We start from the raw sequence: 27,998 nt of genomic DNA on the forward strand, positions 1-27,998 counted from the left end.
AAAAGAGACTAAAATAAATTATAAGCCCTGTTCCCATGGGACTAGTATTACCTGGGGACCTCTGGTAATTTGTTATAATTGCGGAGGTCGGCTGTGATCTTAATCCTGTGTGAATCTGCCATGTTCGTAATTTGTTGAGGGAAAATTCCACCACCAATTACCTCCCATAATTCACTGAACACAGAGGTCATGTGATAATATTATTCCCGTGTGAGCCAGCATCTGTGATTTGAGGTTGTATTTAGGTTTTTCTGTTTCTCCAAGTGTCTGCCTTTTTGCGGTTGAGATTTACGGAGGCTGTGTTGGTGATTATGGATGAAAGTTTGGACAACATTTTGGGTTCAGGAGGCTCATCTCACTACACAGCATGGAGACATGTACACAGAACAAGCTCAAATCAATCAGAAGAGCGAAATCTCCAAAGATGATGAGATGGATAACTTGTGACATTGGGCCTCGTTCACTATTGTGCCTGGAAATCTTCCTCTCCTCTCCTCTATATGAGGAAATTAGTTTGCCTAGAAGTGTATCATGAAGAAAGCGATGAAGTTGTTGCTATGCACATGTAAAGACCCGGACACACTAGTGTTGTATGATTGTCTTGTTGGACACAGCTGATGAGGGTTCGTCACTCTCTTCAAACATAATACTTTGGCCTCTCCTGAAGTCACAGGCTGCAATATCTTCCAGCATGGTTAGATTTGCTATCTTACCTGTTCAGGGGCAAATCTGAATCTTTCATATACTGTGGATGCCTGTTAATGATGATAATAATAACTTCACGGCACTAGAAATTGGTTGGAGTAGCTGATCATTTTGAGTAGATTCAGTAAAAACTATTGAAACCAAAACCGTTATATTTCAATATGGACATCCTCATATACTCCATTGTAAGCTGGGACTGGGACACTAGCTGAATAATGACAATAAATGAGGAGGATGACTTGGCATCGCATAAGTACATGCATTAGTAAATTACCGGTTTTGAATATTGTCTATCAAAGCCTTTTTAATGAATGTGGTTTTAATGGTATGCATTTAGTTAAAAGGTGGCACAGTGGTGCAGTGGTTAACATTGTCGCCTCACAACAAGAGTGTTCCTGGTTCAAAACTCCAGTGTGGGGGAGCCCATCTGTGCGGAGTTTGCATGTTCTCCCCCGTGTCAGCGTGGGTTTCCTCCAGGTACTCCAGCTTCCTCCCACAGTCCAAAGACATGCAGGTTAATTAGTGACTCTAAATTGTCCGTAGGTGTGAATGTGAGTGTGAATGGTTGTCTGTCTCTATGTGTCAGCCCTGTGATAGTCTGGTGACCTGTCCAGGGTGTATCGTGCCCCTTGCCCAATGTCAGCTGGGATAGGCTTCAGCCCCCCCGAGACCCCCAACAGGATACGCAGTTACAGAAAATAAATGAGTTTAGTTAAAAGGTGTGTGTTTACATTTTCAAAGACAGCAGGGCTTTCATTATTTGTGCATGCCTGTGGTGTTCAGTGGAGTTCACTTATCGTGTGCTACACATTTTTTGTTCTACACTTTGAGTGCTGAAAATGAAGATTCAGCAAAGCAGTGAGCCCTGGTATTTCTATTTTTTTCATGTTGAGTCTTGATCATAAAGCTAAGTTCAAGTGTGTGTAACCTCTTTTCGGTCTCACGATATGTCCTTGGATCAAAAGAAAACCTGTTTGTGTGTGTTGTGAAACATTCCTTAGCCAATCTACTGGCAGTTCCTCTTTAGTCGCTTGGTTCAGCATTGAATATATTGACTAAATCAGGTTTAATGAAGTTAAACAATTACATGAGACCTTTGAAAAATAAATGTTTAATGAGCCAGGAAATTAATTTACCATGTTTGTTTGGCTGCTTGATGAATGCTGATTTATGTTTACAGTAAATGCCACAGGGGACCTTTAACAGTGTTACACTGTCAAATACAAACACATAGTGTAGCTCAGGTCATGAGTGTTACTGTTAAGGTACTGCTGATTGGCTGTTGTTTAGATCGTGGTCTTTGAGTCTAAGATGAATCAAAACAAAAGAACATTTCTACAAACTAGACGCGGTGTCTCATTACTGCGTTATCGACTCGTGACAGCGGCTGCACGGTCTGTGCAAATGGGCAATGACACACAAATTATCTCATCTGTCTTTCGTACTCTACCTCCACTGTAATGTGCAGAGGATCCACAATCTGCCAGATCATGAGTGACAGGAAGTCGATAGCCAGCAGCACTCCAACTGTTGCGTAGAGTTTCCATGGCTCCAAGTGTTGCTGTGTGAGCAAAGACACACACACAAAGACACACACACAAACAACAGTCATCACTATCCAAGGGCATCGCGAGGCAGTCCACAAACAAAGACAAACAACCAGGACAAATAATACGACAGGCGTCCTTGTGATTTCTGGATGACTGGACGCGAATTGTCTTTCTGAATGTGTGTGTACAAGTGTGTATATTTTTGGAGCAGCAGGAGTTTGTGTGTGTGTGAGTGTGCGAGTCTGCAGGCGACACACAAAGAGCTGCGGCAGCTTTATTTGTGCTGCCACCTGAAATCATCATTTATACACACTGAGATGACACTGCTTTTGTGTGGACAGTTTCCAAAGCGGCCGATATCAACTCTATTATTCTTAACTTAAGCCATAATGGAAGCAATACAGCCGTAACCAAAAAACACGCCACCAAAATGAGCTCTCCTCCTGCGACTCCCTCCTCTTTATTTCCACACATCTTTTTTTTTAAATTCGACCACGCTGGCTTACTCCCAGCACCTCCAACATAGTAACAGCCATTCAAGCGTGCAATGACTAAAACTGAAAAATAAAATAAAGAAGAAAACACATTACACAGTCCTGGGCGCCTCTTCACTTGAGTTGCATGAAAAATGATTTGAAAAGCGCTCATTCTCCCCTCGATTTGTGAAAGTTTCTTTAAATACTCATGCAGAGCTCTCTGGCAAATTGCCCTTCTGTGGACATGAAGAGAGTTGAAAGTCAACCCGATTCGTTGTGCTTTGGCTCAAATAATAAACCCCCCGAAGGTTGGATTTCTGCATAGAACTTTAATACTCATCCATATTCATAAATATTCCATAAATGGCTTAATCTCTTATTCTTCTGATTAGGTCTTAGAAATTCCCACAACACATCGCAGACTGGCAGTATCTCGCTGGCTCCAGGATACACTATCTTCAAGAGGAGGCTCACACACACACACACACACACACACACACACACAAAAACACACACACACCAGCATGCAAATAAAGCTGATGACGTGGGTATCAGGGGCCTGGTTATGTTTGCCCCCGATCTACATGTTTCTATGCATAAATACCGCTTGTGTGTAGGTGCATTAATAAAGCACAGTATCTGTGTCAGAGTGTGTCCAACACCCTTATCCCTGCACTCTCGCTACAACCCCAGCACAGTGAACGATGCCGAGCTGGCCTCTTAGAAGCTTATGTTGCTAGGAAGCCTGCAAAGTTTTTAACTTAACTTTTTTTATCAGCCGGCGCCACACAGGCTGCGTGGCCCGGCCTCCCTCTCCCATCCTTTCTCTGCTCTCCTGAGACCGCTGAGAGGCTTATCCCTCCCTCCCAGTCTTCCTCCCTACCTTCTTCTTCTCCTTCTTTTCGTCCTTCTTGGTGAAGAGGGTATGGACCCACCAGATCTTGGTGAACATGCTGCCGTACGCCAGGCTGAAGCCGAGGCCAAGGAGCCACAGGCGGAACTGGAGGAGGGGAGAGGAGGGGAGACTTTTAATTACAAAATGCCTTCATCAAAGGGTTTAGGTTTGGTATCAGAGGAGGCACAATGAAGTAAAAATAATATCATTCAGAGTTGACCCTAGATTGCTTTTTGTCGGCCAAAAGTGTGTAGGATTTAGGGTCCATACACATGCCACGTTTTTTGCGCCCTCAGATTCATTGTTTGCAATAAGGACGCGCAGCAGCACCGCTCAAATGCCAGAGCGACGCCGACGTGGTGTGTATGAGCTCCCAAGCGCCTATTTTTCAAGGCGCGACAGCAGAGTTCAACATTTGGAATGCAGCAGCACGCGCCACATGTCATGTGACGAGGAACAACCAATCACAGCTAGTAGATATCTTTCCCTTCTATAGAAAAATATATCATTTCAGTGCAGGGCTACTTTTCATCTGTCCAACAGATGATAGGCCTATACGCTTATAAACAGCGCCAGGAAGAAGATCAGCTCTGCACTCAGAATTTCAGGTAAATAGGCTATGATACAGTACTTGTTAAGATTGCTTAGCAACCTCAGACACAACCTCATCACTCTTGAAAGCTGGGACAAAATAGGCACAAAGGTATATATGGGGATATACTGGCAGAAATGGAAAATAATATAAAAACTATGTTTTCTCTAGTGTAAAATAGCCTGAAAATAAGAATTGCAGTGTTTTCGTTACCTTAGAATGAGCCGTTTACATCTACACAGGGAGCAGGTCTTCATCTACAGAGACCACCATGTTGCACTGCCATGTTTCTACAGTAGCCCAAAATGAACAAACCAAACACTGGCTCTAGACAGGGACATTCACATTTTCGCTACGACTGCTGTAGCTAGCAGCCCCTCGGTAATGAACAGTGTAACGTAAAACTGCTTTGAGTCAGTGTTTTACCGGTGACGGTAAAACAGACATTTCCACAGTGAAACTAAACTCCAAATAACAAAGAAAACACTAGATAGATAGATAGATAGATAGATAGAGTAGGTGATGCAGAAAAAAGAGAGATGATATAAGTTTGAGGAAATGGAGAGATTGCAGCAGAAACAGAAAAAAAAGCTATCCAGAGTAAAAGGTCAGAGGCATAGTGCAGGAGAGAGGCAGAACAAAGCATGAAAGAGAATAACTGGACAGGGACAAAGAGCAGAGAAACGACAGAAATGGAAATCTCCCTCTCGCCTCCACAACAAAAAGACTCAACATGGGTGACAGAGAAAGTACTCCCACTCCTCATTAGTGCTGGGATCCCATCGTCTGTGCTATTCTGGCACCCGGCAAATCATGTCTGTGCCACCGAATACCAAAATACATTCAAACAGATAATGAATTATGTCAGCGTTTAAACTTTCATCGTCTCTCATCCACGAGGTTTGCGTGACCAAACTCCTGAAATGAGGTTTGCAGGTGTCTGCTTGCCACAAGCAGGAACATCACAACTGTCAGGGCTTCACAACACCTATGTGGGTTTGCTTAATAATAAACTTAATGTCACAGTTGCGTAAGGCTTCACTAAAACTGACAGCTGTAGCTGCAGAGTGCAATATCTGTGGCACAAAAATATCCACAAGGTCCAGCAACACTGTAACCGATTACTGTTTGTCTCAAACACGTTTTCAACTGTCCCCAGGACGACGTTGATCTGGAGTTCTTCTTTTTAGTGTACACAACATTGATGACATCAGTGAATATCATCTTATTTGACGACAGGCCGATGGCAGTCAAGACGGCAAATATCGACCAATACCGATGTTCGGCTGATAAATCAGTGCATCCCTAATAATCAGTAATGTGCATATAATGACTAAGTGGGTAAAGAAATAAAACAGAATAGCTAGAACAATCTGGTAAGTTCAGAAAATGACATCACATTACTGTAATGCAGCCTTTAAAACCAGAGGGAGACAACACTTACGATATTACGACATGGAAAATCTAAGACGATATCTAGTCTTATCTCACAATATTGATATAAAATCAATATACTGCCCTGCCCTAATTCAATTTTGGGGATTTTTAGCAGTAACGAAGTAATATATCGCATTACCAACAGGATTTCGGGTAATATCATTACATTTACAATGTCACGTAATGTGTTACCACCTGAAATAAATTGTTTATTGTTTTCTTTGTTCACGCCGATCCACATCCCTCTACTTCCGTCAGTGCAGCAACAGAAAAAACATCATCAGGTTATCGTGTCTTGTCACGCCATGGTGCCGGTGATCGTGTGCGTCATCAGGTCCAGTGTGTTTCCTTCTGCTTTTGCATCCTAAAGCTGCCTGAAAGCAGCGGGGGATAAGATGCTGGTCTCTGGTTTGGTTTTTCCTCATCCTGGTGATCGGCACATCTGGGTGATGTTAGTATTGGATGTGTTTCTATTCCCATCCTCTACAACCGCAGAGCAACGCTGACACACCTACCCGTTCTTATGCATAACTCCACTCCGGTGTATTAATTTGTGCTCGTCATAGTGACTTGATCGCATGCTATTCTGTTTGTTGTGCTCTGTGTGTTAAAGCCTGACTGAAATGAAAGGGCATGTTTCTGCTATATGAAACCAAAAGGTGGAAATTTATATTTTATATATTCAAAGTTTCAAGTTCTCCGTCTACAACTGATGAGGGAATTCTATCATGCAGCCAATCAAATAGCTTTAAATCATATTTGCATAAAGCAGTAACATCACCGTTCTATCAGGCAGATGTTAGACTGACTAACAGTCAGACAGCAGCCTGATTCACAGCACAGGGGACACAAACATTAAACAACCCACATTTCTGTTGATGTCTCCTTCTCATCTAGCTTACCTAAAAACATGAACACACGTCTCATCCTTCACCTCAGCTTCTTCAACCAGCCACTAAACACAAAATCCACTGGTAATGTCAGTTTGCAGGCTGGTTAACGTATTAGCTGCTCAGCTGCAGCACATCAAACAGCAAATGTCACCTGTTTAGATGCTGGATGCCAGCTGCTGTCAATCATAACTGATAAGAAAATGCTATGAATAAATAAAAATTGTTTTTTAGGCTGCATAAAGTGGTGAGGATGCAACTTCAGCTGGACTTTGAGGAGTTAAATGGTTGTAACGGGTTTCATAAGGCCTTCAATCTAATAGTTTTTCATCCAAATAAGGTCTGATATTTTCATTTTTAACTGATAAAGGACAAAAACAAATGTTTAAAAATTTGAATTTAATGTCCTCTGGGCTGCTTTTGCACTCGTATTGTAAAAATAACTGTTTTGGCACTCAAATCAGTGAAACCAAATATTTGCAGACAGTACCCAGGCCTGCTCCTCATCCTGCCCTCTGGCTCTTTTCTCCCTGCGTCTGTCTCTTTGTGCTGTTACCTGGCAGACGACGGGGAACTGAGATCTGTGGACATGGTGACCGTCAATCCCTAGCGGGAACACTGCGGCCAGAGCCATCATGCAGCCCACCGCTGTCATGTTGTTCAGGTATGGCTGAGAGTTCTGGATGTAGCTGAAACAAAGACAGATTCACACATTAAGGCAAAAAAACATTTAGAAAAACACTGGTAATTATCTTTTCTGCTCAAAAGTACAATCGGTGAATAAGTAGGTAAATTGGTGTTAATTGTGTTGGCGACCTTTCTGTCTGCTCTTAGAAATGTCAACAATTGTTTTTAATTTCTCTCATGTTGTTTTTTTTTAATTCAAATTGAATCCTCTTTATGTCCTGGTTTAGACAGTCTGGTAAACAAAAGGTCCAAATGTGGATCACTGCTCTTTCCCGAGCATCTCCTTTAATGTATGACTGACAATTATTAGTCTAATTAGTGTGAAGCGCTGGAACAATTCAGCGCCCATTAAAAGCGGTGAAACATTAATTTTTTATCGTGAAAACTTCAAGTGAGAAAGAAAAAGGAAATTTCAGAAACTGGATACAAAACAAGGCGAGCATGGAAAAAAGAACAGTGACAAACTAAAGTATACTCAAATCTGACAGTATACAGACAAAATAAAGTCCATTTTGAGTGCGCAGTTGATGGATGCTCTTCTTCCACAATGCAGTGCACAAAGGAAATGGATGAGCTGCTCACAGCTGGGAAGGGACTAAATTAAAATAAGCAGTCAGTGGTGGTGAAACAGCTCCAGAAAGATCTTGGAAAATAAAAACAACAACAAAAAAAGTATTAAATCATAAAAAAGACATTTTGCTTTCTGTTTTTAACGTTCATTTGTCAGTGATATTTCAAACGTGCAGTTTAAAGCTACAGTTGGTAACTTTTGTTTGTTATATTTGCCGGAACTGTCACTACATCCTAGAGCTGCCCCCTGAGAGTCGACCTAACGCTAGTAAACCAGAAAGGTCATTAGTGGGCAAGACTTCATTGGTCACTTAGTCAGCACGCTCAGCTATCAGACAGGAGTCAGGTTACAAACCAATCACAGCCGACAGATATCTTTCCCTTCTTCTGTAAATATTCAGTCTGATAAATACGAAAAAGTTGGTCATGTTAGTGCAGGGCTACCCAGAGCTTTACATCTGTCCCACAGACGACAGGCCTTCACACTGATAAACAGCTCCTGGAAGAAGATCAGCTCTGCACTCAGGGTTTTAGGTAAATAGGCTATACGATGCTTGTTAAGGTTGCTAAACAACCCCAGACACAACCTGAGAGCTGGCACAAAAAAGGCAGAAGAGTAGTGCCCAGCGCCTGAACTCACGTTTTCCAGGCGGTTAAAGATGCTGCATGTGTGCGGCCCCTAATTTCCAGTGCTGGTACCTGCTGTTATTCCACAGGCTAGTTAATAACATGTCGGGCAGGAAATCCAAAGTGTGGGATCATTTTGAGAAGGTGAAGGACGAGCCCAAGGTGATATGTAAACTCATCTTCATTGGTCGACTACAAACATGACGTATCATCTGAAACATGGAAGTAGCTACATGCCCATTAGCCCACAGCGTCATTAACAGGTGGCTCGCTCAGTGTGTGACGTGCACTTGTAATTAAAATATAGGCCTATATTAATGAAGGTTCATTAGTACGGTTGATCTGTTGGCCGACCACCATTGTACAGTATGTGGCCCATGAACTAAAATGAGTTTGACACCCCTGGTTTAAGCACAGATTTGCACAAGCACACTGTTTGTGAATGAGCCCCAGTGTGTTGATATAATGCTACATTAGAGACAAATTCGGTATTATAAACTCCAGATTTAGGATGTTTAATATAATCTGCACTGTACCAAACACCCACCCAGCACGGCAGCTTTCCTCTGCCCCTCAGCTCGAGCTCATCCTGCAGCTGTAGGTGTGCCTTTTATATTCTTTCATCCCGCTGACCTGCCCTTGCGTTGCCTGGAGGCCACACCGCTTATTTACTGTGTAGTCACACACTCGTACAGCCTGCATACAAACACACATTATCTCACACACACTCACACATGCACACTGGCCCCAATCCAACCTTTGAAACCTCTGGAAAAAAAAACTTTAATGCTGTTACATACCATGAATTTATGATGTTCAGTGTGCTGCAGGAGTTATTTTCTGATGTGGAGCGCTGCTTTCTTCCTTTTTATGCACCATGTCTTTTGGTTGCTTTGATTTGAGGCTACTAATACATGGAACACTGGCATCTTTTTCTCCTGTATGTGGATTTCTCCCTGAAATATTGTTGAATATTTTTGAATAAAAAGAAGTTCCTGTGTGATTCCGAGGGACCAAACTCTGATGTTTGCTTTTGATATTTCGATCACCAATCTGTGATCAAATGTCACTGTAACTTTACTGGACTCATCAGAAGATCATTAACAAGCTTTAACAATAGCCGATACTTAAAGGTCTGCTACACAGGATTTTTCTAAAACACAATGTATAGACTCAGACAGAAGTAATGCCCTTCAGTCGTCATGTGTGACCCAGTAGAGGTGTGACAGTGTTTCTACCTGCAGAGACTTTTTTTTTTGCCTCTGTTGGACGGGAAGGATCCTGTGGGTGGGTGTGGGGGGGCATGCAGCAAGAGGCTATGGATTGGAATCAAGCCCATGGTGGCTGCAGCAGGGGCAAGGCTATTGTACATGGGGGTTCTGCTCTATTAGGTGAGCTAGTGAGCCCCTGGTTTTCACTTTCACTGGCAACACTGTTTACAAACAGCAACCGACAACAGCTTCATTACATGTGATGTCATACATCTGTGCACTGTCCAGATGGAGGGCAGGCGACTGGAGGCAAAGGCCACCATTACTGCACAAATGCCTTTGATTTGAGCTGTCGACTTGAAAAAACAAAGGACATTTTAAGTCCTGAATATACTGTCACTGAGAAACCGTGGATGTGTATTAAAAAACCCTCCATCTTCAGTCTGGAGGAGTGGAGTCAACTAATTGCAAACATAAGCATTAAAGCCTCGATTTGGATGCAATCACAATGTGACGTGACAAATTCTCTGTGTTTTTACTAGGGCTGCCCCCGAATAGTCGACCAAACGTTAATCAACCAGAAAGGTCATTAGTCTGCAAGATTTCATTGGTCGCTTAGTCGCAGAAAAAAATGTGAAACTCTATCAGGAGTTGCACCTTGTCAAAATAAATTAAAACCTATATGACTGGACCATGTGGGAATTTAATTTGAAATGACAGACACAGGAAGTGTCCAAGCTCAGCAGTCAGACAGGAGTCACGTTACAAACCAATCACAACCGACAGATATCTTTCCCTTCTTCACACAGCTCTGCACGCTGGATTTCAGGTAAATAGGCTATACGGTGCTTATTAAGGTTGCTTAGCAACTTCAGACAGAACCTGCCACCGCTCTCTTGAAAGCTGGCACAGAATAGGCACAAGAGCAGCACCCAGGGCTGGAGCTCGCGTTTTCCAGGCATGTGCATGGCCCCTAATTTCCAGGGCTGGTACCTGCGGTTATTCCACAGGCTAGTTAATAACATGTCGGGCAGGAAATCCAAAGTGTGGGATCATTTTGAGAAGGTGAAGGACGAGCCCAAGGTGATATGTAAACTCATCTTCATTGGTCGACTACAAACATGACGTATCATCTGAAACATGGAAGTAGCTACATGCCCATTAGCCCACAGCGTCATTAACAGGCGGCTCACTCAGTGTGTGACGTGCACTTGTAGATAAAATATAGGCCTATATTAATGAAGGTTCATTAGTATGGTTTTGTATTTCTCTGTAATGTAGCACAGTGTTAACAATGTTACTGATACTATTCTTTCTCACACCTTCAACTCAAACCATTGTGTTGCCCCGCCCAAAATATATCATCTAATAATTAAATTAATACCATAAACATGCGGGCGACTAGTTGACTAATGGCCCTAAATGATGACTATTGGTCAACTAGGAAAAACCCAGATTTTTAACCGCTATTCATCAAGTTACTGAGAATGGTTGACCGGGCAGGTAGAAAACTGTAGCTGAAGTTAGCTAATGTTAGCTAGTAACATTAGCCTGACAGCGGTGCATCCATGTACAGAGTTGAAATATAAAAAACAGTTACTCAAGCACTTTACTCAACCGGCAAAGCACTTTCATCAGCCGACTGTGTGACGTTACTCAGGTTAGGAGGTCTGGAGGATGAGGTTGTAACAGTGATGGCATCCACACCAGGCAAATCAGTCAAATTGAGCGACAGATTACTTTACTTTGTTTTGTATGGATCACATGCAACATGAGTTTCAATTTTCTGATGACACCTGCTGCCTGCAGGTCCATCCAACCCTTTCATGTTGTCACTTTCCTCCAGTGTATGGATTTATCACTTCTTGCCCTCCATCAGAGTTTTGCGCATCATAATAGCCATGTGATTGCACACAAGCTATTTCTGTGTACCTTTAAGGGGGATAAATTGTGGGTGTTTTTTTGCTTTTATGCTCTTCATGTTTGTTCCTTTACGAGGCATAAGTGATGAGCGATATCTCAGATAAACGTGAAAACAAGGTCGTCCTCCAAAGAGGGAGGTTATCATTAAAAGGGTTTTTTGAAAAGCTGAAAATAATGAGAATTGATAAAGTAGACGGAGCATCAGAGGTTAAATGTATTTTTTTTATGTGAAGGTCACCTGTTTGAGGAGTACTGAATTGAAAAGACATCCTGTAACAACACCCAGCTGCTCAGGTGGAGCTGATTTGCACTCCAAGTGCCAATGTCAGTATTTATAGGATGTGAGACTGAGAGAAAAAATAATTCACATGTTCAACAGAGATCCTTTGCTCTTTTGAGGTTAATGTAAATGCTGAATGGCACCGCTGCTTCTCGAGTTTAGGGACTACAAAGTTGGCGATTTGGGTGTGGCTTTTCTCAATCTAGCAGCTGGTTTCATTGTCACAGCTTAAGCATAGCCCGAGACCAAATGCAAATAGACTTCCTTTAAAAACTGCCTTTTGATCTCGGATTTCTAAGCTTAATACAAGTCTGTGAACCCGCCGCAGCATATCTCTGATGTCTTTCTAACATAGTATTTTTATGTTTGACCCGGGTCAAAGTGATTTAAAGTCCCATAAGTCCATGAGCTTATCGGGAGTTCTTCGGAAAGCTAGTGAGGTTTGTTCCTTTGGGGATCTCTGGCTGGCTCCGGTGTGCCAGTCAGGCCTTCTTCCAGCTTTGATTATATTTCAAACGCAGTTTCACCGAGGGCTGATCTCAGCAGCCAAAACACTATGAGTCAGATCAAATCAAATCAAATTTATTCACTAAGCTGTTTTTACAAAATGAGTTTGCCACCAACTGCCTTGTTAGGAGACAAAAATACATAACCGATCCACTTTTAAAAGCAAGAAAAAGTCAAATGCTATCACAGTCTTAAATGAGCAATCCTTTAGAAACACTGTGACACTTTTTAAAGCGGTTATAATTAATATTTTTATGATGACAGTGTATCAAATGATGATGTGAAAGAAGTTGCTTATAGTGATAAACATGTTATCAGCTGAATCTGCAGCTCCATTCGACTTTACGGAGCTTTATAGTGAGTTTAAGCTCATTGTTGGCCGCAACTTGTCTCACCATGACTGCTCTCACAGTGAAGTTTTCAGGTGCAGCAAGCAGCTGTTTCCAGCAATGTTTCAGAAAACAGTGAAAAATACTCATCAAAAATTCCTAGAGCCCAAGATTGTTTCATTAAATGTGTTCTTTAGTCTGACCAACAGTCCAAAAGCCAAAGATATTCACAATTTTAGACCAAGAAAAGTTTTAAATCCAAACATTTGAGAAGCTGAAACCATTAAATATCTGCATTTTTTTTTTATTAAAAACTGCCTTGAACAGTTCATTTGTTCTCAGAATGTTTGCAGATTAATTTTCTGTCGCTTGGCCAATCGTTGCAGCTCTAATGAATCCACACACAGTATTTTAGTTTATCAGGGCAGGCCTGGGAATTGATGAGATTCAGTGAACACACCGGACGTTGCCGTTGTAGATGTTGAAGGTCAGACAGACGATGCCGAGCAGGATGCCGAGGCCAGCGAAGACGGAGACAGCTGCAAACAGCTTCTGGGACAAGAACCTGTACTCTTCGATCACCACTGTCCGATCGGCCGGAGGTCCAGCTCCTGAACGGAGAGAGTAAGAGACAGAAATGTGAAAAGAGAAAGTGCTTCTTGTGCCATTGTCTCCGAGGACACATCCCACTGCGTTAATGAGGTAAATACTTTACTTAAAGCTCCTTTCTCACCTGTGCACAAATGCCAGGGTTTGAGCCTCTCTCTCTGGGTTTCTTTTCACTTGTTACATAATTATTTCAGTCACTTTTTATACAGTTTAGTTTAGTTTATTGGCAAAGTGCAAAAATCTGGCTCATCCTGGATGGGATAGAGACCGCTATTTTACAAAACATTTATCTTCTGGTAAAATACATATTAAAAAAACAAAGAATATAAACAAACATATCTTAAAGTACTTTCATATTTTCTCATTTAACAAACTTGGAATTTCAAATGAACTTTACACTGAAAAGATGTGATTAAGATCTAAATTTCTTCAATTAACTATAATCTAAATTTTTCATACGTGAACAGCTAACTCAACCTTTGTGCATCACCCATATTTACAGAATCAATATCTATTTCTTATCTCACAAAACAAAAGTGTTAAGCAGTTCCCAGTAAACAGGGGAAACAGAAAACAAAGTACAACTGAATGCAACACCATGAATGTCTAAACATGTGTGTCGTTATCACCATAAATAAAAACATCACGTTTTTCATATTGAGTACATAGAACATAACTGTATATTCAAATAAGTGCTTGAGTGCGATTTTGAGGTACTTGCCCTAAACCTTAGTATGTCCATTTTATGCTACTTTATACACCAGACTATCACAGGGCTGACACATAGAGACAGACAACCATTCACACTCACATTCACACCTACGGACAATTGAGAGTCACCAATTAACCTGCATGTCTTTGGACTGTGGGAGGAAGCTGGAGTACCTGGAGAAAATCCAAATCAATATATCAATAATAATGAATAAATGAATGAATGAGCTTTATTTATATTTATCTATTTTATTTATACAGGCACCTTTCATGCACAGAATGCTGCACAAAGTGCTTTACAATTCAGCAGCAGATGCAAACACAGCAAGAGATAAAACCATACAATCATATGGCACTTGTTCAATGTGAAATTAAGAGAAAAAAATTAAAACAGACTACTGCTAGCCAATATCAAAAAGATATGTTTTGAAAAGTTGTTTAAAAGTGTCCACTGAGCCAGCAAGTCTAATATATAAAAGAAGGGTCTTTCATATTTTTGGCCCGTAGTGGCTAAAAGAAGCATCCTCAAAGGTTTTTGCAGTTACATAGGGAACAATTAAAAAAGCAGCTGTGGAGGGTCTCAAAAATTTTCGTCAACAATGACGAGAGGATGACGAGCTACAAATAGATCTTGATAATAAAAACTATGATGAAAACGAGACATGATATGACGTGAAGTGGTGGACCTGTCCCAGCTGACATTGGGTGAGAGGCAGGGTACACCCTGGACAGGTCACCAGACTATCACAGGGCTGACACATAGAGACAGACAACCATTCACACTCACATTCACACCTACGGACAATTTACAGTCACCAGTTAACCTGCATGTCTTTGGACTGTGGGAGGAAGCCGGAGCACCTGGAGAAAACCCACGCTGACATGGGAAGAACATGCAGCTCCACACAGAGGGGCTCCTCCTTCCTGGATTCAAACCAGGAACCCTCTTGTTGTGAGGCGACAACACTAACCACTGCACCAGCGTGCCGCTTCAATCAAAGCTGTAAAAAGGCCGCAACCCTTACTGTGCCTCATTGCCCTGCTGTATTCTGCATTTAACAATGAATGTGTATTTAATTTGTTTTAAAACTGTCTTGTCTTTGTCATTTAAAAAGCAACAACAAACCAACTAAAAGCTGACAATAAAGCTTATTTACAAAGCACTAAAATCAGAATAAATTCAGTAATTTGCAAAAACAAAATATGGCATTAATTCCTCGTAGCGCACTGTTGAGTGACCTTTAATCACAGCCGGGAAAATCCCTTCACCGCCACAGCCCTACCATCACCTCCATTGAATATTGATGATGCTGAAGCCCAGAGAAGTAAAACATGCAGTGCACTCCAACTGTTCCAATGATTCATACTTAAATGTCAATTTCATTACTATACTGTAATGTATAGCAAATAGACAACCTTGGTGTTAATTAGGGGAGAAAAAAGTGTGTGTTTATACAAACTACCCAATTATTTATGCCTGTGTATGTTTAAGGACTTCGCAGTGAGGACGGTTCAAAGAGGGGCAGATGGACAGGGAGCCTCGATTTACCCTCAACAGACTCTGACTATCTGTCTGTCTCAATCTGGGATTGCTTGCAGATTTGTGTGTCCATGTGTGTGTGCCCGTGTGAGTGAACCCGTCCCAGAGTATGGACTGTTAATGTACAGTATGCATGTTAAACACAGATACAGTAAGCATGAATGCCCAGGACGGTGCATATGAGTGCAGCGGAGCATTTCTGTGTGCATACCGGGTGTGATTAGTGTGTATGTTTGTGTGAAAGAGAGAAATGGAGGGTGACAGAGTGTGTGTGTACGTGTCAGAGGGAAAGCAGAGCAGGAGTGTCAGCGCCGCGTGAAGCTGATGTGTCAGATGTCAGAGCAAAGTGTCAGAGTGTCGCCCCCTCGAGGGTCGCAGGGTGTCAACACGCCCATCACGCTCTCTGTTTAGATGCTTGTCACTGCCGCCACACAGCCGAGGTGTGCGTGGTGTCATCTGACTGAGGGGTGACGATAGAAGAGGGTTTCTGCTGTTATATTTAACACTATAAGACCTTCTTAAAGCCACATGGAAAACAATGTATTAACTGTTCCACAATAATACTAGCCAAAGTATGAAAGTGTGATGGAAAACCAGTGGGGACGTCACAGCCTGGAAATATTTATTTTTATATCTTTTTAATTCCCAACAGTGTATAACACTGGGTACATTTAAATGCATACTATCTTATTAGCAATAGTTGGGCATGTATACATACAGTGCGCTCCATGCATTGTCATGGATGTGTTGCACACAAACCAACAATTTGCAGGGTTGTGGGGTAGAGATGCATGCCCGAAAGAAAACCCCACATTTCCGGTCAGAAGGAGAATTCGCGGTCTTTTAAACATTACTAGAGACATGAATATCAACAGGTTTTTTTTTTGTGTGCACAAATACCAACATGCTGACCTTTTCAAGATGGTGGTTGAATGTATGAAAGGGGGAGACTGTGTTCACACTGCTGAACAAGTGCGCCACCAGTGGGAAAAATTCTGGCACGAGCAACAGCCATTACGCTTTCCATATTTTGGACGTGATTACCGTACTTCCTTTATACCATATAAAAAAATGAATGCCGAAAGTTATTTCTTTAACTACTACTTTATGTTACTATTTCTGAAGTCTGCTGCTAAATTCAGCTAAGTTTCGCTCAGAACAGTTTTTAATAAATCAGAAAAAACGTGTAAACTGTGTCATTATTGCAGACGAGCAGAGGATTAGCTGGGAATCTTTAGAAGGAACAGATGTTTACCTTAAGCTAGCTCGGGCCATGTTAAAGTTAACAATATTTTAACGGCGCGAGGCAAGCTAATTGCTAGCGTGCTCGGTTGAAAAGGCAAAAAACAACAACAATGCTTTAAGATGGAAGAGGTTTGATTACACAATCCTGTTTGAGCTATAACAGGCAGTGTGTTCTGCGTTTTATTTCCCAATTGCTCTTGGAAAGAAGAATAGAGTACTGTAAGCAAACCAAGCCGGGCGTTGAACCCATGAGTCATGCACGGTATTATGGAAGCTAGGAATAAGGTGGATAACATCTCCCGGGAGCCCACAATTGGATCCAAAAACATTTTTATCAAACACAGATCAACGTCTACAGCAGGCAAAACAACATATGCAAGACTTAGGTGAATTAAATTAAAGACTTTGAGTACCTTCTAAGGTCTGGTTTCAGAGAAAACTGATTTTTTGAAGTTGAAGTTTTAAGATACCTTGAATACGCTTCAGTCTCAGCTTCCCACATTGTTCACGTGACATTAAAGAAAATGTGTTTTGTGGTTTATGTGGATGTTTTGGGAATTAGAAGTGTTTGTCCATCTGTGCAATTTACAGCATATCTACTACATGAACTACATGAGAGCACATGAGAGTACACAACAACTGTTGATGTGTTGAACAGTGGCACAAATGTGCAGTGGCCCGGACTCGTCACATATGTGTGTTTTAAAGATAGGTAAGGTAGGTAGAACCAAGTGTGACATATGCTGACAGAGTTTTAACAGAAACAAGTAGCCCAAGTGAAACTAGAACTTAAAAGTTCGGTTCAGAAGTAAAAAGAAAAGCATTAAAATGCTGCTGACATTTGTAACGGCGCTAATAAGTAAAAGTACAGCCTTGGAACAGAGCCTTTCTCGACAGTCTGCCCTGTGGCTCGCTTCAAGTGTATTAAAAAATGATCTAATATCATTTATTCAACACTTATAATGTTTTTCTGCTGCCTTTAATGGACACTGCTTCCCATAAGCCCCACAGTGGACCTTTGTATTACTGAGGCAGCAGTGATCACGGCTAAACATTTAGAAAAATAACTTCAGAGGAGAGTGTTGTTTAGTTTTATGAATATGGATGACACCAAGTTAGGATGACGCACGCACCCGGACTGCCACACTTGTAAATTTTCATGGGAGCTGTAGTTTTCTGAATGCTGACAAATTAATCATTGTTTGGCGTTATTGAATTCAAAAAGGTTTGAATTTCTTACAGTTGATTTGTCCTAATATGGAGAGTAAACACCAGGAACATGCTTCATGTTTCTGAAATGCTGAATGAAATATTGCATTGTAGTTAGAGATGCTAATGGGACAGAGGATAGCCTGGATATGACATCATGACTTTGGCTTTTACATCCATTTCTGCATCTTTGCACTGGCTTACTCGATTTTAAAAATGTAATTAATGTTTACAAGGCTCAGAATGGTTAAGCACCTCCAAATTTAGTCGGCTGTCTCGCCAGGTGGCCAGACTACAAGTCGGAAAAAGAAGAAAATCCGGAGGAAAGACGTGAGCTTAGCGGACCTCTGTAGCTCCTCATCTCTGCTGCAGAGTCGAGGCTCGAGACTATATTAGCTACTACTGTCATAATACTGCGTTCTGTATACCTTGGAAGTTGCAGGTCAGAGCTGGGAAGGACATCACACCTGAGTTAACCATGTCCCAGCACAACAAGTTGGAAAACCAAGATGCAATACCAGTTTTCGCTAGGTTAGCCATTGTTAGCAATATCATCTGATTACAGCGCATATGCTGCATTTTCTAAATACAAACACGGTAGCAACTTGTCAACAGATGAAGCTGGACACGACTGTGGGTATGACTAATTTAATAAGGCACAAATTAGATAGAAGTGCTATTAAGCAGTATATTACTACAGCTTTCACTGTTGTTAATGTGCGGAGCAGCCATTTTGGATTTTGAGGGGGATGTTGGTGAGGTTCCTTCAACTCTCAGAGCAGATATCCGACTTCAGTGGGTGCTCTAGTGGGAATTTACAACTGGGAACTCGGAAATTCCAACTGCCAAGTGCAAATGGAACACACCATAACACACCTGTACTGTTTTCCCATACACATTATTTCTTTATACATGAGTCTATTCTGTCTCTAAACCACATCAGTGTGCTGCTACTTAAGATCTGAATCTGGGGATATAATGTGATATGTTCCACAGTCATGACTGTTGGGTGTGTTTTTATGGGTATGTGTTGCCTGTGTAATTATATGTCTAACTTGTGGGTGAATTTTTTGAGTGGAGCTGTCTGAGGACGCAAAATAAATATCAGTGTAAACTGTAATTAAGTTGTATCGTATCGTATGACATCATACATGTGCTAGCTTGGCTTGATTTGGTTTGACTAGACACATCATCCCAGTGCAACAGGGATTTGCATCTTCATCACAAAAGGGCTGCCTGCTTGAAGGTGCGCTGTGAACAAGCAGCGCCCTCCGGGGCTGAAAAATTAAGCCTATTTGGAAGTACAAAAAAACTGCAGTGCATCGAATGGCCACTTGAGGCTGGCTCCAAAACAGAGTAACTCCCATCGACTACCATATTAAAATGCTTTACAGTAAAAATAAACATGTTTACAGCGTGGGACAAAAAATGGTTTTGGTCTCTACATTCACGAGAATTGTACAGTGAACCGTACACAATTTACATTTTATTGAGGCTTAAAGTTACGCATTTTTAGGGCAGGGCTGCTGAAGTAACAAGTTGTCTGTAAGGCATCGCTACCGTTTATGAGTCAGATTCAACCCTCACTCCTCCACAGGGCCCCCCTTTCGTCCAACTATGCTCACTTCTGGCTCAAAAAAACCATGATGGCGTCAGCCGAGATGCCAAACTCGATGAGTGATGTCACAGTAGGCTTGGGCAGTAAATAATTTTTCACACTTTCCTGAAATTTCGCTGGAATATACGTTATATGATATATGAGTGTACCCCACCACCCCCACCACACACACACACACTGACCCGCGAGTTTGCTACTTTTTCGGTAAGCTTTCTTAAGGCCAATTTCCACCAGATGCGTGTTAGTTGCGTCTCCGCTCCGGCACGGCAGCGGAGCCGATAGGATTCCATTCTAGTCAATGTGTGTGTTTCCACCGGCTGCGGCTGTGCTGCGTTCCGGCTCCGTCTCAGCTCCGGCACTCCGGAGCCCTCCGCAACAGATATGCAGGACTTCTGTTTTTGCTGGACGCCGGAGCACAACGCAGCAATTCAGCACAGAGCAGATCGTGCAGGGCAGGAAGTTGTGCACAGAAACACAATAAAACATCCGGTTAATTTTCAAAACAAAATACACAGTGTTCACGGCGGATCATATTTCCCTGCACTACACCTTAAACACTACATAATGGGCAGAGGCAGGCCTGAAGTCAACAGGTCAGAGATTTTCAGATGTCATTTCACCCCGTGAACACCATGGACGAGGAGATATTCATCATGGCAGTGCACCGAGATGTCTTCCGGCGGAGCTGCACCGCTCCACAGAGCAAACGCAGCCGGTGGGTATTGCTGGACGGCGGAGCACGCAGCGGATAACCAGCGCTGCTGTTCCGCAACGGACACGCATCCAGTGGAAATCCGGCGTTAGGTTTTGCAGAAAATAAATAAATAAAATAAAATAAAATAAATATAAAAACAAACTCACAAAATGTATATTAGTATAATATTTCACATTTACTTTCCTTATAAAACAAGAACTACAAATATACGCTTTTTCTCTCTGTTTCTCTTGGTCACAGAACTACACCAGGATTAAGTGCCTCATTAACTCATCGTAAAACACACTTCAAACTCACACACAGAAACAAAATAAAGATAAGATAAGATAAGATACACCTTTATTGATCCCATAATTGAGAAATTCCACTCACCCATACTGTCTTGCTTACTTTTGTTACTCGTCTACTTAGTTAGACCACTGTTCAGACAATCACCATCTCCAGTATGGCCGAAGTAAACCCTTAACTCACTGAGTCAGATTCTGTCTACAGTCCTGTAACCTCTCCCTCTACCACTCGGAGTGACGTTGTCTCTTGGATCAGTTGCCTGTTCCACCAGTAGAGACAGGAAACTGACCTCTGGTGGCTTGTGATGTACACTACATACAGTGAGATTAATAGAAAGAGGAGCGCCTGTACTTATGATGTACTGTGTGGATTTCTAAATACTCTTCGTTAATGACGTTTAAAAGCAGCGGGCTAATATAAATGTAATACCCTTTTTCCTTTATCACTCTTGGCTGCGCTAAGTAAAGCCATGCCACGCCAAACCGCGCCAGAGATGGACCTTCTCAATAGTAGGTCCAAAGGTCAGGCTGCCCACCCTCAAGCAGGTCGCGGTGACATCTTGACGACTGCAGCCAACCCTCAACGACCCTCCTTCTCTCCCCCATACAAGTGTGTGTGTTGGGAGACTCTATTCACCTCTGTCTGCAGGAGACCAGAGAGGAAGGCGTTTTTAAAAGTCTCTGTGTTCAGCTCTTAGTACTCTTGTAGCTTCTAACTGAATCTCTGTGGTTTGGAGTTTAGTTTCTCTCTTGCGTCCTGTTTTTACTTTAGATATCTGCTTTATTTTACTGTTTCATGTTAGCTATCAGCTGTATTAAAAGTTGTGTGAAGTTGCTGCCGTAAACTCAACATTTTCCTTATTTTGGTGCTTCGCAAAAAAAGTTGATACATGACAAAATAACTGGGGACTTTTATTGTGAAGAATCTACAGGAAATTAAATGTGTTAACACTGAATTAGCGGAACTTTGCTAACAGCTTCTCTTCAATAAAGGCAAGTCTCATAATACGGCAGGGAGAAACGACACCTTCAAGAAGGTAGCCCTGTTATAATGGAAATGCAAATCCCTGCTGTGCTGGGCTGACAGCCCAAACCAAACTAAACCAAGCCAAGCCAGCTCATGACTGTCGAAAAAGGGTACAAAAGTACCAAATGAACTGAGAGCTTGACACAGAGACTTAAAAAATGTTTTTCTCTCTGGTCTCCTGCATAGAACTGAGTTGAGTCTTGCAGCAAACACTTGTTTTAGGGGGAGATGGGGTCGTTAAGAGTTGGCTGCAGTTGGCGAGACATCACCGCTACTCGGTTGGAGGCAGTCAGGCGTGCTTTTGGCCTAACTCCAGAGATGGTCCATCTCGGGCGCAGCTCCACATGTTTAAACTGACAATGGAAACACAGCCTAAATTGCAAATGGAAAAGCCCTACTGGTAAAGTTGCATTGTAGGTGATGTAGGCATGAGGTTTAAACAAGGAAGAAGAATGTGTGGAATAAAAAAGCTGATATCTCTGGTTCTGCTGCTTTGATTTAAAACGTTTTTTAATCTTTTCATTACGGGTCTAACAATGTTATTACAGCGCAATACTGAATCAGCGGAGAACTCTTTCAAAAAACATCTCACGTTTTTAATTTTGCTTTAAGTCTGTATCTTTGTTTTTATTGAATATGACTTAAAATTTAATTTTCATTTCATTTAATCTTATTTTAATTAGTGAATTCAATTGTTATCAATCTTTCATGTTTTATTGTATTTTAATATTTAGTTTGCTATCTTTTAATTCATTTGTTTAAATGTTTTTTATTAAACATAAAGCACTTTGGGCTATGTACGAAAGGTCCTGAGCACATAAAATGTATGACAATTCCTATTTCATTCTGTCTAAAAGAGGATACTAACAACTGTGAATGAATGAATGAATGAATGAATGAATGAATGAATGTACAGCATGGATCAGTAGTAATTATTGCTGTGTGTGTGTGTGTGTGTGTGTGTGTGTGTGTGTGTGCATGTGTCGACTGTCCATTCAGTCAGTGCGTTTGCACCATTTAAACCCTCCTCCGTCCTTGATCAAGGAATCAGGACAGTGTGTTGCCATGGAGACGCAGCTCTATAACAGTTGCCACAGCGATTAGAAGAAGAGCTGAGCTGAAGTGGTTGTTAGGGCGACCGTGAAGAGAGCGAGAAAGTGAGGCAGGGAGGCGCCTGGTAAACACACAGGAAAACAAGCGGAGGGGTTAAGTTGAGAACCCCCGTTTGTGCTCCACCCTGTCATAGTGGAGCAAATGAAGCGCCCCCCCGCTGGAAAAAAAAAAAAAAAAAAAAAAATTTCCCAAACTGAGTCAGCTCCAGTGAGCAGGAAATTACTCATTTCCTCGCAACAAGTAGATGTCAGATGGATGTGTCTTTATTTGGTAAACAGTGAAAAATGAAGTCAAGCTCCGATAGAGGAAGCGAGGCACAAAGAGAGTCAACAAAACTCACCTCTGAGCTGGAGAGCGAGTCAGTTTCAACATAGCGGGTTTTAACTGGGCTAACACAGAACCAGTCACGTTGCAACAAGCCAAACTAAAGAGCTGGCAGCTGGCCTGGTGAAGGACATGTTGCCTACATGCATACAGGTCACCCGTCCCTCGCCACTGATGCTGACCTGGAATCACTACCTCTTCTGGGTTCAGTTAAGCCTTGGCAACTGATCGTTTCCTTAAAAGCCTAAAAAAAGGCGGCTCTCCACGGACCACCGAGGCGTGCAGGATTGATTAGTGGCACACTCTGTCCAGGCACAAGTATGTCACCTCTCCAGGGAGGGACAGGCCAGTAAACAACCACAGCATTGGTGTTGGTGTCTGAGGAAAATCAGCAGTAATAGGTTTTCACAGCAAACTAGAATATGGGCAGCAGGAGTTAGAGAGAAGGTTCTGGATTGTGTGACGTGAGATCGAGCTTCTTCCTTTAGAAGAATGACGTAAGAACAAAGTCTGGAGAGGGAGCGACATGAGGCAAAGGGGAAAGAGACAGGTGCACGCCGGTGTTCCCAAAACAACAGGGCAGTTATTGTATTTGGCCCGTTGGTTTGTCCCACTTACCAACTCGGTCAGCAGTTGGAGCTGCAGCAGTGACTGTGAGGCAATTAAGGTACTTTAAAACCCTCAGCGCCTGATTGCTGCAATTTGCCTCAAAACTCACACTTTTTTATTTTTTTTAGTTAATGTTTATTTGTGTCGGGCCGAGTGTGTTGCATAAACCAATACCACACAACACAGCATGTACAGCCTTAGCTAATTTGCAATGCCTGTCCCTAGATGGGCCTTTAGAATACATAAAACTCAACAACACAAGAGACAGAACAAAACCAAAACTCAACGATATATGTGTACATTAAGAACACAAAACTCAACGAGAAAAACACAGACACATGGCATAATAAAGTACTACGGGTGTAACTATACATTGATCTGGATTGATATGTCAATTAATGCCGAAAAATCTACATATCATCGTCTTTAAGATACACCTTAATCGTGAAATTCCCATGGCATGTCTGTGTCAGTAATTCTGTCCAAGCAGACCTCTTCTTTAAACATTCAAACCGTGCTAGTGGCCGAGCACCAGGCAGACAATGGTGAGGAGCCAAGGCAAAGACAATAAGGATTTTAACTGATAATGTCATGTTGGCTGCCTTAAAGTCAATAAAAAGTCAGAAAATAATGAAACAAAAAATCCAAAGCTATTTAATCATCATGTATGCCAAAGAAAAGCATCAAATACTCACATCGAAGAACCCTGACACCAGCAAATGTTTGGCTTTTTTGCTTGAAAAAATGACTTAAATTGATTATTCGATTATCAAAATAGTTGCCAATTAATTTTCTGTCGATCAATTAATCAATTAATTGACTAATAATTGTTGCTCTTATCGTCACATATGGATCGCAGGCCCCTGAACTGAATCTAACTGAAATAATTTTGTGGCAGACTTCTTGCTATCAGGAAATATGCTACCGTTGTTCACAGAATCAATATAATATCGTATCATGATGAAACTTAGAAAGAACCATAGAAACAAGAAGCACCAGATCACTCACGACCTCATGAATCATCTTCATCAATTAAGTTGAATTGATCCCAGTCAGGATCCAGTCTGAGTTCTGCAGGTAAGGAACGCCACATTCTCTTGCACTCTCTGAGGATATCATTATCTACAATGTCCATTCCCAATAATTGCCCATAAATCTGTTTAGAAATTAGCAAACAGACGCACCTTATATTCCAGAACTTGCCTGAAAATCATCACATTTTTATGTTCCCTTCAATATAAAAGTAACACACTGACAGTTGTCTGTACATCTATTTGTAAACTGCCAACAGGAACTGCTAATTGCTAATTCAGCATACTTTTTATAGTGCCAGTTTGCCAAAATGTAAACATATCTAGGCTAAAAATAAAAGTTGTAGCCCAGAGGTAGCGCACTGTATTGCTGGGGAGGTGTAGTTATCCTCGATTTTGTCTGAGGGAGAACCCACAGTGTTAGACTTTGAAAACTCCTGGGTTAGCCAGTCAAACCGTAGCTGCTGCCCAGTTTGATTACTGTGCATCTGCTGCGCCAACATTCTAACACATGCTGGACAGTGAGTGTGCAGGCGGCTCATTTTGGGCGAGCGTCAGCAGCCAAATAACTAGCTTCACCCAAACTAGTGGTTGCAGAAAATCCAGCATGATTATATGTCATTTACACAGCCAGATAGTCTAAATAAAGCCACACTGAGGAGGTCTAATGTCAGAGCACATAAAAAATGTGACCCTGTTGACTCACAGCATGACAGATGGGATGCAAACACAGACACAGGAAGCTGGGTGAAGACAGTGCCATGAACTCCATCTTACCTATCCAAACATCATTTCCAAACCAGGAGAGGTTCTTTTGAGAGCTGTCATAGTAACCGATCTTCTTGTAACTGCCTCCTGGATAATTGGGAAGGAAAAAGAAACAGCGGGACAAGGAGTGAGAGAGTGAAATAAAAGCACAAAAGTCAGAGAGAAAGAATAGCTTAATTAGTATTGCATGTGTAATTCATTTCCTCCCCTGGTGTTTTGTGGCGGATCATGATTTCAAACAATACAGCACAACTTGACAGAACTGATTACAATTCATAAAACCGCCATTTAGCTATTTTTCGTTGGTTCCTGTGGCTTCATGCTAATGGTATGCGTGGGTACAGAAAAGACACACAATGAACAGATAAAAGAAATGAGGGATGAAAAGGTGCATAAAGAAGGACAAATAAAGAAGTACCAAGGGGAGAAGGAGGAGAAAAAAAGGAGCTTATGTGGCAGTCTTGACCAGGAATACTGATGAGGCCCCACAGTGATTCAGGGATGCAAGTCAGGTCGTCTCATTGTGGATGTCAAATTACCTCGACACCACAACAGGAAATATGAGACAGAAAGGAGCAGGATTATAAATTCCCATCCTTTAGGACGCCAAAGGGAACAGAGGTAGAAAATAATCCTCAACCTTATCCTGTGCGGGGAAACTCATTAAGTCACTGGTGACAAATAGGATGCCATTTCCAGAAACAGCTTAAAACGAAGGCTTGTGCCCAATTAGAGCAAAGCCTTGAGTCAACACATTCCTGCATCAAGCCCATTCGCATGTGCAATTATAAGATATTGAGACCAATCACAGTGAAGCCCCCCAAACAGAGAGGCTTTGCCTTGAAATGAACTGAGAGCAACGATTGATACATGAGGAATACAGTCAGCTGTGACTTTTTTTTTAATGAATAAGTGGCATTTACTGTTTACTGCAACACAACATCTGTGGGAGGACAGTGTGGGAGTGTTTTACCTTGCAGTTGCTCGATAAGTGTCATTGCCATCCTGGAACCCTGAGCATCAAACACCACTTGGCCCTGAGACACAGACAGGAGGAGGTGTTTTTTAATGCAAATGATTAAAGGAAGAGTTTGACATTTTTATAAATACACACATTTGCTTTCTTGCCAAGAGTTAGTTGCAAGGATTGACACCTCTCTCATGTTTGTACCAAGCGGCCACCTCCGGGGCTGAAAAATGAAGCCAAAGTGGAAGTGCCAAAAACTGCAGTTCCTCTAATGGCCACTTGAGGCTGACTTCAAGAGCAAGTCAATCCCCACAGACCCCCATGTTAAAATGTCCAACTTTACAGTAGAAACATGTTTATAGCCTGGAACAAAAGTGTTTTTGGTCTCTATAGTTAATTTCCCCCTTTATGACAAATATATGAAGAGCAAATTTTTATTTATTGTTTTTATTAAGGCTTTAAGTTATACATGATTAAAGGCGAGGCCGCTTTGAATGCTAAGCTGTCTGTGAGGTCACCACAGTCTATAGCCCATTTTACACTCCCTCTTCAAGGCAGGAATTTTACACCATTATGCAGCCTTGCCATTCTGTATAAAAAGTACAATCCTGGAACAGGGGGACAGAGTTGTCTCGCCTTTAAGCCGACTGCAGCAGAGGTAACAATGCCAAAATGACCTCTGGGTGAAAGGGACATCCAGCGGGGTGGAACTATGGATGAGGGCGTGGCGTTTTGACGATATATTATGTGTGCAACCAGCTGGTGGGAGATTTAAAAAGCAGCTGATAGCAGTTAGCAGCTAACTCAAAGAAGATGACTAGCAGCCTGAAAATGTCCACAAATTGAGAAAACAATGAGCTGAGGGAGCTCCTTACCCTCCGAGCAGAGGACGAGATCAGCTGCCACATAAAAATGACTGTAAATACTTGTTATTGCCATGTTATGCCATTGTTATTGTTGATAAAGTGGCGGACACTGTTGTGTTTCATGTCATGTCCGTCATGCCTCTTTTGCTTCCCTGATACCGGCATGCTGCCTAAAATCACACACTGGAGCGGCATGATGCTACAGTTGTTTTCTTCTGTATGAAAAGCAAAGGTGGTGTAAAGACAGGACTTTGAAGCGGCCCTATAGGGGCGTGTGAGTCACATCCACCTCTCGTTCCCCTACAGCTCCACCCTCTCTTCCAAATATGCTCACTTCTGGCTCCAAAAATCCAAAATGGCGACAACCAAAATGCCAAACTTGAGGCTTCCAAAGCAATGGATGACGTCACAATGGCTATGTTCATTATTTTTATACAGTGTATGATTTGTATGCAAAATATGATGCTATAGCCAGCAGCCAGTTAGAACCAATAAAGACTAGAAACTGGGAAAACAGTTAGCCTGGTACAGCCAAAGATTTACTAAGACATTCAGGCAGATTTTAAACAAATCTAACTGCCAATAAATGGTAAAGTTATTACATGACATTGGGTGAGAGCGGGGTTCACCCTGGGCAGGTCGCCAGACTATCACAGGGCTGACACATAGAGACAGACAAC

At 41.9% G+C, this 27,998-nt stretch overlaps 1 protein-coding gene across 2 annotated transcripts in view; it reads right to left on the minus strand.

Annotated features, from left to right (window-relative positions):
• Positions 1-27,998, minus strand: part of gabbr1a (gamma-aminobutyric acid (GABA) B receptor, 1a) — a 121,139-nt gene that overhangs the window by 16,598 nt on the left and 76,543 nt on the right. For both annotated transcript variants that reach the window (XM_033641000.2, XM_033641001.2), the window contains exons 14-19: positions 26,459-26,522; positions 25,495-25,572; positions 13,140-13,290; positions 7,102-7,234; positions 3,615-3,731; positions 2,156-2,266 (exon numbers count right to left, since the gene is read on the minus strand). In XM_033641000.2, coding sequence (XP_033496891.2) covers positions 2,156-2,266; positions 3,615-3,731; positions 7,102-7,234; positions 13,140-13,290; positions 25,495-25,572; positions 26,459-26,522 — 654 coding nt within the window. The remainder of the gene's footprint in view (positions 1-2,155; positions 2,267-3,614; positions 3,732-7,101; positions 7,235-13,139; positions 13,291-25,494; positions 25,573-26,458; positions 26,523-27,998) is intronic.

The sequence above is a fragment of the Epinephelus lanceolatus genome, chromosome 10, assembly GCF_041903045.1.
Source record: "Epinephelus lanceolatus isolate andai-2023 chromosome 10, ASM4190304v1, whole genome shotgun sequence".
Classification (NCBI taxonomy): Eukaryota; Metazoa; Chordata; class Actinopteri; order Perciformes; family Serranidae; genus Epinephelus; species Epinephelus lanceolatus.